Source organism: Anomaloglossus baeobatrachus, chromosome 4 (genome assembly GCF_048569485.1).
Source record: "Anomaloglossus baeobatrachus isolate aAnoBae1 chromosome 4, aAnoBae1.hap1, whole genome shotgun sequence".
Classification (NCBI taxonomy): Eukaryota; Metazoa; Chordata; class Amphibia; order Anura; family Aromobatidae; genus Anomaloglossus; species Anomaloglossus baeobatrachus.
In genome coordinates, this window is record NC_134356.1 from 121037528 (window position 1) to 121053990 (window position 16463).

Consider the following 16463-nt stretch of genomic DNA (forward strand, 5'->3'; position numbering starts at 1 on the left):
TTCTGGACCTAACTAATATATATATATATATATATATATATATATATATATATATATATATATATATATATATATATATATATATATTATAAAATATCTCTCTCTATAAATAAAAATTTTTATTTTTGCTTTTAATATCAGTATTCGGAGTTTATCTTCCCTTCTTCTGACATTTGAGCAAGAAGTCAGCGCAGCGCTCATATTCTGCTCAAATAGCTGAAGGCGGGGAGACAGACGTCAGATGCCGATTGGTCACAAGGTCCACGTGTCATAATAATGTGACGTGAGCCCCAGAAACACGGCTTCAGACAATGCTGGAACCGCAGCCGCACTGGAGGAGAGTATAGGATTATTTATTTTTAAAGGCAGCAAACAAGGGGAATGAGAAGGCGCTGTCCAAGTAGTGGACAACCCCTTTAAATAAGAATAATAATGCTAATAAGAAAATCAGCCATTGCTATTCACACTGTTGAATGGATAGCAGCTGCTGCTTTACGTGAATGCAGGTCTGATCTGTCAGGCTAAGCCCCCACAATGAGTATTTGGTGTATTTTGGATGTTGCAGATTTTCTGTACCAGGTTGCTGATGTTTTTAATGCATTTTTATTCTCATTTTTATTGCATTATTTCTGCTGCGGTTATGGTTTCCTTTTGGTATACAGCTGTTTCGCTTTGATAAAATTTTATTCATAAAGTTGTGCATATTAGATGAGTCTTTAGAGTGTTTCCTAGATGTAATACTCTAAAAACGCATGCAATACGTTTGCCTGTGGATACCTGTGGATTTGTCAGTTCAGTCAAGTCTATGGGGAAAATAAAACATTTACCTCAAAGAAACTGACACAGTCTGCAAATCTCAAAAATGCACCAACATCAGTTTATGCTACAAGAAAAAAAGCCCACTTGAGATTTGTATAAATCCCACTCAGTTTGCTGGATAATGCACAAATACTGATTGTAGGAGCTTAACCTTAGGCTATGTGCCCACGCTGCGGAAAATGCGCGGATTTTGCCGCGGATTTCTCGCGGAAAAGCCGCGGATTTTCCAGAAATCTGCAGCACAGATACCCTCCAGCCATTTCTATGGGATTTGGGAAATGCTGTGCCCACGCTGCGGATTTTTCTGCAGCGGAAATCGTGCGGATTTTCGTGCGGAAAAATCTGCAGCATGTCAATTATTGTTGCGGATTTCTCCGCAGGGTCCCATATACTTACCTGCCTTGATAGAGACCCGAGTCACTTTCTCCATCCGGTGTAGCGGCAGCAGCGCGGTGGATCCAGCCAGGTACAGGAAGGAAGAGGTGGGCGGGGCCTGCACGAGCTCCGGTCATGTGACAGCCGGAGCTAGTTCAGGCCCGCCCACCTCCAGCACAGTGAACCAGACGCTGCCTGACAATGACCCGGCCGCCGGAAAGCAAGGTGCTGCATGATGGAGGCAAGTATGAGCACCCCAATCACTGCAGCACTTGTTCTGCATTGAGGATGCGGTGCCGAAGCCATGGTACTGTATCCTCAATGCGGAATGCCCGCACCATATCAGCATGACATTCTGCTGTATATCCGCAGCATGGAAACAGAGAAAGTTCTGTTGCGGATTTCTGGGAGCACCTGCGGAATGTCTTGCGGATATTTCCGCAGGACAATGTCCCTGTGGGCACATAGCCTTAGGCTGCGATCCCCAGAATGTGCTCATCACAATTTTAAAAAACACTTTCCTTGAATACTTAAGTACTGGAAGTTTTTAAAAAAAAAAAAAAAAAAAGTCTGCCCTTTGGTGATGACACTTTTTCGCAATGCTATTTTTTTTGTTTTTTTTTTTAAACTACAACCAAAATCTGCATTACAAAAACAGCTTCAATTTGTTGAAAAATTGTTAGGCATGTTAATCCTCTGCATACAAGAGCACACAATCTCCCCCACAAAACATGGCTTTCACAATAAAAACACCCAGTGAAAAAAAACAGAAATAAAACCACAATAAACCATTCCTCAGTCACGATGCTAAGAGCAGTTTCACACATCTGGCTTTTTGCCGGATTGCCGGATCTGGCACACTCTAGTACAGTGTGATACAGTACAATGGCATTGCGATAAACCCCGATCACATGCTGTCATGTGACCCAGAAGTTGTCGCACTGCCATTGTACTGTATACACTGTACTGGAGTGTGCCGGATCCGACGAAAAGCCAGATGTGTGAAGCAGCCCTAACGAACAGATTCTTGTCAGATTCTTAGTACCATGGGTGCAATAATAATAATAGAATGATACATAGGTTAAGTTTGTAGTAGATCTTAAAGTCTCTGCAGCGTGACACGAGGCAATGAGGAAGTGAATGTATGATGTTAAAGTGCAATTCACATCCCTGACATTTATGGCACATCCAAGGGGAAAAGTTAACTACTGGACATGATGTGTACAGAGCCTTAATCACCTGGTAGAACACATCCAGCAAAAAACTTGGGCATACGACTTGTTTGTCTGGGTGAAAAATACAGATAACTGAATTTATTTATTAAATTTTTTTTATTATTATTATTATTGTTTTTTGTTTTAAAACATCGAAGACTTAGGAAAATAGATCTGTTAAATAGCCCACCCATTTTTCATTTATCTGAAACCGCTCCAGTGAGAAAAAAAATTAAAGAAAAACGGATGGCTATTTAAAGAATCCATTTTCCATAGACTTCAATGTTAAAAAATAAAAAAATTTAAAAAAAAAAAAAAATGATTTCAACTCAGTTTTTTTTTGCTGCACAAAAAAAAAAAAATTAAAAATAAATAAAAAAAGGTGTCTTGCCAACGAATTGATGCTGGATCTGTTCTACCCAATGATTAATGGACATGTGTACATAGCCTAAGAGTGCTGATCTCTGGAATTTGTCAATAATTCACTTTTGAAAAGAATGACAGGAGCGGTGCATGAGCGGTCACTTCTCCAGTCATTGCAGTGCTAGACAGGGCCTCATTCTCAAGATATGAGACCAGCATCTATCAATCACACACATTGCCCATCATGTGTATATTGCATAAATGCCAGAGATTGAAATACTCCTGTATCTGCACAATCACGTGATCTTGAAGGAAGAAACCTTCACACTGTATATGTACAAACTAAATTTTGCATAATGTTAAATCCAACAGGATTGGAACAGTGCTATGAGTGGGCCGATTTACATTGGCCGATCAATAACAAGCAATCTTAAAGATCATAGATCTCGGCAGCATGTGGCTGTGTAAATAGGACATGTGCTGCCGAGTATAATAATATTCTTCGTGCACAGAATGATTATTAATACAATTGTTCTGTGGGCATGGGAGTATGGTGAGCCTCTCTAAACAGACTACTAAACAACAACCAATGGCTAGCGTGTAGCTGATCATCAGTTTAATGGCCACGATTCAGTAAGTGGGACAAATTACACATCAGTACTTCGGATCACTAATTTAAACCAAACTCTGGAGTGGAACCAAGAAAAAAAGAGAATTTTGTTACTTACCGTAAATTCTTTTTCTTATAGTTCCGTATTGGGAGACCCAGACATTGGGTGTTTAGCTTCTGCCTCTGGAGGACACACAAAGTACTTCACTTAAAAGTGTAGCTCCACCCTCTGAGCTTATACACCCCCTGGTAGCCAGTCCTAGCCAGTTTAGTGCAAAAGCTGAAGGAGAATAGCCACCCACAAGTAGAACCGAGTAAGAACCGGAACAACCGGAGACTCTGTCCACGACAACAGCCGGTGATAACACACGGAACAAGAAAATTGCCAACAGGCAACAGGGAGGGAGCTGGGTCTCCCAATACGGAACTATAAGAAAAAGAATTTACGGTAAGTAACAAAATTCTCTTTTTCTTTATCGTTCCTTTGGGAGACCCAGACCATGGGACGTTCCAAAACTGTCCCTGGGTGGGAATAAACAGAAAAAACTAAGAAGTAGGCGGAGCCTAACTTCACAAGTGGGCGACAGCCGCCTGAAGGATGCGTCTGCCCAAGCTCGCATCTGCCGAAGCATGAGCATGCACTTGGTAGTGCTTCGAAAAGGTATGCAGGCTAGTCCAAGTGGCAGCCTGACAGACTTGTTGAGCCGTAGCCTTGTGCCTAAAAGCCCAAGAGGCACCGACAGCTCTGGTCGAGTGTGCTTTGATCCCCGGCGGAGGAGGCACCTGAGTACTCTGGTAGGCGTCCGAAATGGTCGATCTAATCCAACGGGCCAAGGTCGGCTTAGAAGCAGAGAGACCCTTGCGCCGCCCTGAGGTTAGCACAAAAAGAGAGGTGCACCGCCTAAGCGCAGCGGTGCGAGCCACATAAATCCAGAGAGCACGCACCAGATCTAGAGTATGCAGCGCTTTCTCAAAGCGATGAACAGGGGCCGGACAGAAGGAAGGCAAGGAAATATCCTGGTTAAGGTGGAAGGGAGAGACCACCTTAGGAAGAAAGTCCGGGGTCGGACGGAGAACTACCTTGCCTTGGTGAAACACCAAAAAAGGTGACTCCGAGGAGAGCTCAGCCAAATTAGAGACTCTCCTGAGAGAAGTTATGGCAACTAGAAAGGCCACCTTTTGAGAAAGACGATACAAAGAAACCTCCCTAAGGGGCTCGAAAGGGGGTTTCTGCAATACCGTGAGGACCAAGTGAAGGTCCCAGGGATCCAAGGGCCGCCGATAAGGCGGAATGATGTGAGACGCACCTTGCATGAAGGTGCGGACCTGAGCCAGCCGGGCGAGACGCCGCTGGAACAGCACTGATAGAGCTGAGACTTGTCCCTTGAGAGAGTTGAGGGACAGTCCTAGCTGCAGACCGGACTGTAAAAAAAGACAGAAGGTTCGGCAACGAGAATGGCCAAGGAGAATAGCCGGAAGAGCGACACCAGGACAGGAAAATTTTCCAAGTCCTGTGATAGAGCTTGACGGAGGAAGACTTACGGGCCAGAGTCATAGTGGAGATAACTTCAGGAGGAATACCAGAAGTCGTCAAAATCCAGGACTCAAGAGCCACGCAGTCAATTTGAGTGCCGCAGAATTCGGGCGGAAAAACGGACCTTGCGAGAGCAGGTCTGGACGGTCTGGAAGATGCCACGGCATCTCCACGGACAGTTGGAGCAGGTCCGGATACCAAGCTCGCCTGGGCCAGTCCGGTGCAATGATGATGATTCGACGGCCCTCCATTCTGATCTTGCGCAGGACTCTGGGCAAGAGAGCTAGAGGGGGAAACACGTAGGACAGACGAAACTGGGACCAGTCTTGAACCAGAGCGTCCGCGGCAAAGGCCTGAGGATCGTGGGAGCGAGCCACGTAAACCGGAACCTTGTTGTTGTGACGGGATGCCATTAGGTCCACGTCCGGAGTGCCCCACTTGCGGCAGATTGACTGAAACACTGCCGGGTGCAGGGACCACTCGCCAACGTCCACGGATTGACGGCTGAGATAATCTGCCTCCCAGTTTTCTACGCCAGGGATGTGCCTGCCCGCCAACAGGTGGTGAAAGGCTAGGAGAGCTAGAAGCACAGCTCTGGTTTCCAGCACATTGATTGAAAGGGCTGACTCGGACGGAGTCCAAGTGCCCTGTGCTCTGTGGTGGAGATGTACCGCTCCCCAGCCGGATAGGCTGGCATCCGTGGTGAGAATCACCCAGGACGGAGTCAGGAAGGAGCGCCCTTGGGACAGGGAGAGGGGTCGAAGCCACCACTGAAGAGAGCTCCTGGTCCGTGGCACAGAGCCACTAACCTCTGTAAGGAGGAAGGCCGCTTGTCCCAACAGTGGAGAATGTCCAGCTGCAGAGGACGCAGATGGAACTGGGCAAAAGGAACCGCCTCCATGGAGGCCACCATTTGACCCAGCACCTGCATCAGGCGCCTGAGGGAATAACGGCGGGGCCTCAGGAGAGAGCGCACCGCTAGCCGGAGAGACTGCTGTTTTATTAAGGGCAACTTCACAAGTGTCGGCAAAGTCTCGAACTGCATCCCTAGGTACGTGAGACTCTGGGTCGGAGTCAGAGTGGATTTGGGAAGATTGACAATCCACCCGAATTGGGCTAGGGTGGCGAGAGTGAGCGAAACACTCCGCTGACAGTCTGTGCTGGATGTACCCTTGACCAGAAGGTCGTCCAGATAAGGAACCACTGCTAACCCTTGGAGGTGCAGGACCGCAATCACTGCCGCCATGACCTTGGTGAATACCCGAGGGGCCGTGGCTAACCCGAAGGGGAGAGCCACGAATTGGAAATGATCCTCTCCTATCGCAAAACGTAACCAACGCTGATGTGACACTGTGATTGGCACATGTAGATAGGCATCTCTGATGTCGATGGACGCCAGGAACTCCCCCTGGGTCATAGAGGCAATGACTGATCGCAGAGACTCCATGCGAAAATGCCGCACCCGGACATGCTTGTTGAGAAGCTTGAGATCCAGGATGGGTCGGAAGGTACCGTCCTTTTTTGGAACTAGGAAGAGATTTGAGTAAAAACCTCTGAACCGTTCCTGAGCGGAAACTGGGACAATCACTCCGTTTGCCTGCAAGGACGCCACGGCCTGCGAGAAGGCGGCGGCCTTGGAGCAGGGGGGAGTTGAGAGAAAAAATCTGTTTGGAGGGCTGGAAGAGAATTCTATCCTGTAGCCGTGAGATATGATGTCTCTCACCCACTGATCGGAGACTTGCTTTAACCAAGCGTCGCCAAAGTGGGAGAGCCTGCCACCGACCAAGGACGTGGCTGGAGCGGGCCGAGAGTCATGAGGAAGCTGCCTTAGTGGCAGAACCTCCTGCGGTCTTCTGCGGACGCGCTTTTGGGCGCCAGTTGGATTTCTGATCCTTGGCTGAGTTAGCGGACGAGGCGGAAGGCTTAGAGGATGACCAGTTAGAGGAACGAAAGGAACGAAACCTCGATTGATTCCTACCCTGGGCGGGTTTCCTGGTCTTGGTTTTTGGCATGGAAGTACTCTTCCTGCCAGTAGCTTCTTTAATGATTTCATCCAGCTGTTCACCAAACAGCCGTGAACCAGCAAAAGGGAGCCCAAAAAGAAACTTCTTGGAAGAAGCATCTGCCTTCCACTCTCGAAGCCACAAAATCCTGCGGATAACAAGAGAATTAGCTGAAGCCACCGCAGTGCGGTGAGCAGCCTCTAGCATGGCAAACATGGCATAAGATGAAAAAGCTGAAGCCTGAGCAGTTAAGGTAACCATCTCAGGCATAGATTCCTTGGTGAGGGAATGCATCTCCTCTAGAGAAGCAGAGATGGCTTTGAGAGCCCACACTGCTGCAAAAGTCGGGGAAAACGCGGCCCCCGCAGCTTCATACACAGATTTGGCCAGAAGGTCAATCTGACGGTCAGTGGAATCCTTAAGTGAGGTGCCGTCAGCCACCGACACAACGGTCCGGGCTGATAGCCTAGACACCGGAGGGTCTACCTTTGGGGAGTGAGACCACTCCTTGACCACCTCAGGTGGAAATGGAAACCGGTCATCAGAACCACGCTTTGGAAAGCGTGTCAGGGCAGACCCTGGGTTTGGTCACAGCGGTCTGAAAACTGGAGTGGTTAAAGAACACACTCTTCACTCTCTCACTCTCACTGATGTTTTTCTGCCAAAGAGAGTTGCTCCTCTGACACTGGCGGATTGAGATCCAGCACAGAATTAATAGAAGCAATCAAATCACTAAGATCTGAGTCACCCTCAGAGAAATCGATGGGATACATAGCCTCCGAGCCCCCAGTGAGGGCATCCTCCTCATCTTGAGAGTCAGCTCTTGAGACAGAGCCGTGGGATGGGGAGGGGGAGGAAACCCTGCGCCTTCTCTTAGAAGGACGGGGTCTGGGATCAGATGATGAATCCGCCGTGAGCTCCGATGGACGGAGGTCAGAGGATAGGAGTCCTCTGTCAAGAGTATTAGAGGCACCCTGTGAGGGGGGCTGATGCATATTCATCAAAGTCCTGGACAAAAGTCCCATGGACTCAGCAAATGACTGGGATATGGACCTAGAGAAGGACTCTACCCAGGCCGGGGGTTCAGTCACAGGTGCAGCAGAAGCCTGAGAGACCACCGGGGGTGAGACTCCAGGCTGTGGCACCGCCAAGTTAGAGCAACCATCACAGTGTGGATAAATGCTCGGCTCAGGCAGCAGGAGCTTACATGCAGTGCATGTAGAATAAAGCTTTGGAGCCTTGCTCCTTGTGTGAGACATGCTGCTGGAGTGGGGGATTTGCAGAGAATGAACCCCAGGGAGAATATACAGAGGTCCACAACCGGAGACCGGCTGTGGCTTACCAGACTGCTGAGCGCGGTGTTGTGTGCCCTCCAGATCCCGAAGCCCGGTCCCCCAGTCGCAGCACCTCAGCAGAGATGCAGAATGCAGGATGTCCCAGAGCAGAGTGAACTCTGCCTGAGAAATGGCCGCCGGAGCGAAAAGAGGGGGCGTTCCTATAAAAGAGCGGGAACTGGAGGGCTATAGAGACCTGCAGGGAAGGAGGGACGCCCCAGCAGTGGGGAGTGTCCCTCCCCTGTGTAGAACGGCCGCCGGGAGGAGCCGAACCCGTCCCTCTGCATGAGTGACATGCGAGGGCAGGAAAATGAAACTAATCCTCCGGCGCAGCCGGGGCCTAAATTTAAGCGGCGAGGCCGACAAGCAGGCACCATCAGCGCGGTTCTCAGGCAAAAGCTAGAGAACCCGCCGGAAAAATTAAAACAATCACATACAGCATACTCTCCCCTTACAATAAAGAACCGGGACCCCCAACATAAACATCTCAGGTACTTAGCTGCTGAGACGCAGGGCCATGTCCCTGGGGATGAGTGCTCCGGTCCAACAGAATCCTCAAGGGGCTGTGGATGGAGACCGGACTCCTGCCAGGCATGGAGACCGTGCTGGCTCCCACTTCAAGCCAGAGCCCAGAAGGGATGGTGAAGGAGCGCGGCATGTAAGGCTGCAGCCTTGTAAATCAACCTTAACAACACCGCCGACACAGTGGGGTGAGAAGGGACATGCCGGGAGTCCAGACATGGACCCGCTTTTCTTCAAACTCTTTCCAAAAGTCAAACAAATCAGATGAGAATGCATGTGTGGATGTATGCCTCCTGACACAAAGCAAAAAACTGGCTAGGACTGGCTACCAGGGGGTGTATAAGCTCAGAGGGAGGAGCTACACTTTTAAGTGTAGTACTTTGTGTGTCCTCCGGAGGCAGAAGCTAAACACCATGGTCTAGGTCTCCCAAAGGAACGATAAAGAAAGATAAAGTATAGCAGAAAGTCACAGCTCTTCTATATTTTGGAGCCACTCATGGTTTGGCTTACACATACAGATAAAGCACTGGGGGTGTGGATAAAATCTAAATGAACATCCAACTAAAACTGAATAAAATTCATTAGTGGAGGTTAAAGACTAGAAATTTGACATGGTAAATTCTATTTACCTTAAAAAAGAGAAATAACAGATTGTATCTTTCTTACTGTGTTGTGGCCGAAAAACTCGCAGTAGCAGCAATCACAGAACTTGCCATCTCTCTGGTTTGTGGAGGAAGAAGTACACGAGCTGCGCTCTGAACTACTGTCTTCGTCTTCACCCAGCCCTTCATCCGCCTCACAGGGTTGTGTGGCCAAGCAGTTTGACACATTCGAAAATTTGTGTCCTCTGCACGTTGAATCCCTACAATATTAAGAAGAAAACTGGAGTGAAACAAAACAGCTGTTTTTCCCCATTCCGCTCAGCCCATGTTCACATTTGGCTTCATTTGGAATAAAAGCATCAATGTTCTGGAGGGAAAAGTAGTGTTTAACGTATTTCCTATCAAGGTTGAAGAAATTACAAATCTACACTGCAGCTCTGTCTCTGACAGATGAGAACAGAGTCTCAATAATACATTAAAAGCACAATTTAAAAATGAATAAAACAAGTTGATCTTATCGACAATTCATAAAGTGTTTAGAATATCACAAGTGAAGTGTGAATACACATAAATAACAGGAAAGCATTCACAAAGGAGATTTAGTGCGCCCTTCCATATACCTGTTAGTGGTCCCCGGGGAGTTTCCTTGAAGTGCATTTGTGCCACTACAATGCCCATTGCAGGGATGGCTACAGGCAGATAGTGGTGGTGGAGGTGGATTGACTTTCACAAGAGATGGGTTGGACCCTGTTAAGTGACTACCTCTGTGAGCTCCAGAAGTGGTACAGACGGTGGCTTTAGATGGTGGTGTATGGGAGGAGAGACCCGCGGCTGAGAAAGGAATTGAAGAGTTACTTGACGACAGGTGTGGAGGTGGAGGAATGTGAGGAGATGTTGGTTGCTGTGACGAGAGCTCCGTTGGGCTGTTTGGAGGAGCACTAGGGTCAGAATGGCGATGAAGATCGGAAGAATGATAAGATTCCCCTGCAAGGACAAAGTTTGTAAGATTTATCTGGGTAATAAAATAATCCCTAGCATTCACATCCATACATACACGCTTTCTAACCTGGGGATAGCGGTCTGTGGCACATGGTTTTAAACTGCTTCGGAGATTTACAGAAGTTGAGTGAGGTAGGGAGTGTTCCTGTATTGGCTCCAGAAGGACTATATGGACAAACCTTCAGACCAGAGAGCTTTGAAGTCTTGCTGATATGTTCTGGCGATACGGAAAGCCCACTGCCTTTGTCCCCTAAAAAATACAATAAGTGATTTTATCATAATTAGTGAATGAACAAGGTGGGCTGACAAATGGTTAGAGGCAAACAAGTTGGATATTTAATGCCCAATACAAATGTGGACCACTTATCTGTATGAGACACGCAGAGTGCGCGAAGGCAAACATCAACAAGCCCTTCCTGACCACTCACTGCCTGTTGTCGGCAGGTACTTTAGTACTTCAGTCTGCAGTGCCCATTGCTCAGACATCATTTAGTTAGTTTTCCTCACTTAAACATATACACTATACGCTGTAGACGTCCAATAGCGCTGAATCACAAATTTGTAGAACTGGGATCCCTGGAAGTCATATTCAGCAGGCAATGACTGGTTCACGGCCATATGTATGGCTCCCATAATTTGCAAATTAGTTAAGCCACTTTTGCATCCAGTTTTGGCCTTAAAATGAATTAGTCATCATCCAGAAAAGCAGACCTAAATCACAATGACGTGATAATATCTGAAGAAAGATTCTGATGACAACTCATGGCTGAACTTAATTTGCCTCACTTGCAGTAAAGGCTCATTCAGACGTCCATTTTCATGTATGAATTCTATCCATGGCTTTCACAGATAAAACAAGTATCTTTTATAGCCTGTGGGGCTGTTCACATGTCTGTGTATGTAAAAAACCTAATGGCTGCCACAAAATTATGGAGATTTGTCTAATTTTAATCAGGCTTAAATCAAAATGTTCAATTAAAGCTTATGGGCCCAGGAAGACCAATAAAAGAAAAAAAAAATATTATATATATAATTTTCATATCAAACTGTATGAAAAAGACAGGAAGATTTTTGTGTACTCACCGTAAAATCTTTTTCTCTGAGCCTTCATTGGTGGACAGAGGACCATGGGGTGTATGCTGCTGTTGCCAGGAGGTTGACACTAGGCAAACTGAGAAAATAAAGTTAGCTCCTCCTCCACAGAGTACACCCCGTGACTGACCAGGAACTAAGCCGGTTTAGTGTAAAAGTAGTAGGAGAAACTGCAGCTGTAGATTATACAAAGTATGAGAAAACGTCTACCCCAAACAGAGCGGGTGCAGTGTCCCCCAATGAAGGCTCAGAGAAAAAGATTTTACAGTGAGTACACAGAAATCTTCTTTTCTCTCTCGCCTTATGGGGGGGACACAGGACCATGGGACGTCCAAAAGCAGTCCCTGGGTGGGAACAAAACCATTAACAACTGGTAAGGTCAGACAAACCTACTGACCATTAACTATATAAAGTAGGTAGTAACTGAAAGCGGGGTCCCTCTGAGTCAGAGGTAATCCACCGCTGCCTGCAAAACCTGTCTCCCAAGGGCAGCATCCGCAGATGCCTGCGTATGTACTCTGTAGAACCTGGTGAATGTGTGGACGCTGGACCAGGTAGCGGCTTTGCAAAGTTGAGCCGCCGAAACTTGATGGTGAACAGCCCAAGAAGCTCCCACCGCTCAGGTGGAATAAGCCTTCAACCCTCCTGGAAGGGTGACGCCTTTGACCCTGTACGCCTTTCAGATAGCTAATCTAATCCAACGACCAACTGTGGACTTCGAGGCTGAAGCACCCTTCTTGTGCCCTTTTAGAAGTAGAAAGAGTGCGTCTGACTTGCGAAACGGCGCAGTTCGAGAGATATAGATCCTCAGAGCCCTGAGAAGATCTAGATTATGTAGGGACTTCTCAAATGAATGAACCGGAGCAGGGCAGAATGAAGGCAGGAGGATTTCCTCATTTAGATAAAAAGGAGAAACTACCTTTTGGAGGAAGGATGGTGAGGGTCGAAGAACAACCTTGTCCTGGTGAAAAACCAGGCAGGGAACCCGGCAGTCGAGAGCCAATTCCGGAACTCGCCTCACCGACATGATAGCCACTAAAAACGCGACTTTCCAGGAAAGTAAAGAGCGAGATTTCTCGCAGTAGTTCAAAAGGCGCTTGCTGAAGGACTCCTAAAACTAAATTAAGGTCCCATGGATCTAGATGACGACGATAGGTGGGAACCAGATGTGTTACCCCCTGAAGAAAGGTACGAATCTGCAACTGAGTTGCTAGCTGCTTCTGGAAACAAAAAACGAAAGGGCGGAGACATGTCCCTTCAGGGTACTGAGGGCTAGCCCCAAATCCAGTCCTACCTGAAAAAAGGTCAGGATGTTGGACCAGGAAAAGGTAAGCGGCGACTCTCCATGTTGTTCGCACCAGGAAAGAAACGATCTCCAGGTTCTATGATAAATGCGAGCAGAGGAGGGCTTTCTAGCAGTTATAGTGGAAATTACCTGGGATGGGGGGGGGGGGGGTATGAAATGCAGCCGAGCGGAGTTCTGGTGGCAAATCGATCCCCGCGTCAGAAGATCTGGGCGGTCGGGAAGCCGCCAGGGCGTCTTGCCTAGTAGCTGGACAAGTTCCGAGTACCAGGCCCTCCTGGGCCAATCTGGAGCTACTAGAATCACCGAGGCTCCCTTCGCCTTGACCTTCTTGATTACCCTCGGGATGAGGGTAAGCGGAGGACATATGTTAGGGAGACGAAACTGGGACCACGGCAGGACCAGGGCGTCAGAGCCTATTGCATGCGGGTCGTGGGAGCGGGCTATAAAAGGGGTGGCCCTTGGCGTTTTGGCGAGATGCCATGAGGTCCACGTCCGGAGGACCCCACCTGTGACAGATCTGCTGTGTAGCGCCCCTGAAGCCATCAGGAGCTGCAAGGTACTGCCTCCTGTTAAAGATGCAGGGCCTATCTGCAGGTACCCAGAAGACCAGTGACGGTAACAGCAAAAACACAATATAATCCCTGTTTTCCACATTCCCAAAGACTGGTGACAGACTAGGGTTGGACCCAATGGATGGCCACCTAGGGGTGGAGCCAATCCAGTCCACTAGACAACAACCAGGTGAGGAGGTGTCAGACAGTGAGTAGACAGTGAGGAGTCAGTAAGTGGAAGTGAGAGGAGACGGACGTAACCGCACTGACAGGAGAGTGTAAAGGTGACCTGAGGGCCCAGGCGTGTGGTTGCAGGTGGAGTACGGTGGAGTACTCCCGGAACAATAGCACCAACGGGGTACAGAATTCTAGGTCAGGTAGACCTGATAAAATATGCACAGTGAGGGGACCATTCAGGACCTCACTGATCGTAAAGTTCGAGACACAGTAGCAACGGGAGAACCGGGGAACAGCACCAGAGAAAACAACCCCACAGGGTTCAAGCTAACAGGTTATAAGGACTAAGACTGAACCAGAACCAGGAGGGGACCCCCAGGTGCTTCAAGCCATGGGGACCCACCAACTAGAGAAAGGTGAAGGGGAAAGAAGCCACCAGGCTACCAAACTGGCACTGGGACTAAGGGGACCAGTGGTAAGGACCAGCACTCCTCAGGTTACCAAGCACAACAACTGAGTGAGTAAAAGAAACCAGTTACACTGCAATCCCTTGTGTGGTCTACCTTCTTTTCGCACCTAACATCATTCCCTGGGGCCTGGCCCTACTTGCAGAGGGCCCAACATCCAGGCTGCCACAAACACCAGTCTCAGCAGTGAGAACTGTGCAGCGGCGGCTCCATCTACCTAGCTGCAACCCGCAAGTGGCGTCACGACAAAAACTAAAATTTCATCTTCCCTGTAAATATTCCCCCTTTTAAAAGCATCCCCCAGGGTCACGGAACCGGGCAACAGCCACCCAGTGACATTTCCCCAGCAATACATCGCTCGGGACCAAGTACCCCATAGCCCTGGGGCGGCACACTGGAACACCTCGTCGTGGAGGGACTACTCTCCCGCTGTCAGACCTTGTCGACTTAGGAAGTCTGTGGCCCAGTTCTCTACTTCTTGGATGTGAACCACTGAGATAGCAGAGGCGTGCTTCTCTGCCCAACAAAGGATCTTGGTGACTTCTTCCATCGCTGCTAAGCTGCGGGTCCCTCCTTGATGATTTATGTATGCGACTGCAGTGGTGTTGTCAGATTGAAGCCGAACAGGGAGACCCGAGAGAAACAGAGGAACTCCTGAAGGGCCAGAAATATGGCCTTTAGCTCTAGAATGTTGATCGGTAGGAAGCGTTCCGGGGGAGCCCAGCAACCCTGAACCATGTGATGATGGAACATGGCTCCCCAACTTATCAGGCTGGCATCTGTTGTGACTATGTGCCAGTGAATCGAGAGGAAGGATCTCCCTTGGGAGAGTGAGGAGTGATGGGTCAACCAGAGAAAGGAGTGAATCACCCTCCGGGAAAGAAGAATCGGGCGATCGAAGGACTCTAGGTTCCTGTCCCATGCTGAATGGAGAGCCAGCTGAAGAGGATGAAGGTGAAATTGAACGAATGGGACGGCTTCCATCACTGCCATCATCTTCCCCAAAATTTTCATCCCGAACCGCAGAGGAAGGCGGCACTTGCGCCGGAGGACCTGAATGCCCTGTTTCAGGGAGGCAGTTTCTCTACTGGTAAAAACACCCGGGCTCGAGAAGTGTCTAGGACCATGCCCAAAAAGACAAGGAGTTGAGATGAAAGTAGAGATGACTTTTGGCGGTTGACGAGCCAGCCCAACCTCAAGAGAGTGTCCAAGCAGATTTGCACACTCTCTGAGCAGGCAAGAAATGACTGTCCCTTTATGAGGAGGTTGTCCAGGTACGGGGTTACCCTTTCAAGGGTCTCGCCTTGTCGGCGAAACTATCGACAGAATCATTGCTGATGCAACAGGGGGTAAAGGCATCTCTCTACCACAAAAGCGCCTCAAGCAAGCACCTCGCAAGAGATTCTCCTGGCGTTTTCGGTCCTTTCGTAACTTTACCTCTCTGACACCTGCGCAGTTTGAGCGACCCTCCCAGCTCAGCGAGCAAAAGCCTGGACCCTCTAAGACAAACACGTCCTAGGCAGCCCAGGTCTGGTGGTTCCCGTTCCCACCATTCCTCCTCAGCATGACGCCAGGCCTCCTCCGGCCACCGTAGGAGGTAGACTGCTCCTCTTCCAAGTCGTTTGTTTTTTTCCCCCCACATAGACGACACCTGGGTTCAAGAACTGGTATCGAGTTCACTTTTCTCCCTACGAGACGTTTGCTGCATTCACGCGTTCCCAAATTCGGGTCTGGTCTCAGGCTATTCTGGTACTTCACGACGCAGGCGTCATCGCACCAGTTCCCACCGAACAACCTTACAAAGATTTTTACTCAAATCGTTTTGTGGTTCCCAAAAAGGACGGCTCGGCCAGTCCTATTTTAGACCTCAAGAGACTAAACAGAGCAGTACGTAATCGCCCCTTTCACATGGAATCTCTAAGATCTGTGGTTGAGTCCATGGAACCAGGAGAATTCCTGGCTTCCATCGATATAAGACGCCTACTTATACATTCCAATCTACAAAGCTAACCAGAGGTTCCTTCAATTTGCAATTGGGGAGGACCACTTCCAATTACGGCTCTCCCCTTTGGCCTAGCCACAGCACCTCGAGTATTAACCAAGGTCATGGCAGCCGTCATGACCGTGCTTTGTCCCAGAGGTATTGTCATCCCGTTAGAGATCTCTTAGATGCACTGTCTCCACTCCAGGCTTTAAGTCAGAGAATCCAACGGATCACTACCAAATTGATGGCGGCATAATTTGCCGAGTCTAGCAAAGCGTTATAAGGTATTTGGCAGCCATGGATATTTGGTCGGTCAGCTCAACCAACTCGGAAGGCAAACCTTCTGCACGGAGTCCTCTCCGTAAACCCTTACTCCAGACAGCAAATGCCTTGGTAACCCACACTGCAGCAAATAAGGGTCAGATGGAGGAACCCGCCGCTTCAAAAATAGACCGAGCCAGTGCCTCAACGGTGCAGTCAGTGGGTTCTTTGAGAGAGGCACTGTCTGGAA

At 48.6% G+C, this 16463-nt stretch overlaps 1 protein-coding gene across 1 annotated transcript in view; it reads right to left on the reverse strand.

Moving 5' to 3' along the window:
* The window catches only part of FAM193B (family with sequence similarity 193 member B), a 112732-nt gene that overhangs the window by 54046 nt on the left and 42223 nt on the right, over positions 1–16463 (reverse strand). The window contains exons 4-6 of the mRNA XM_075344522.1: positions 10443–10625; positions 9997–10360; positions 9441–9636 (exon numbers count right to left, since the gene is read on the reverse strand). Coding sequence (XP_075200637.1) covers positions 9441–9636; positions 9997–10360; positions 10443–10625 — 743 coding nt within the window. The remainder of the gene's footprint in view (positions 1–9440; positions 9637–9996; positions 10361–10442; positions 10626–16463) is intronic.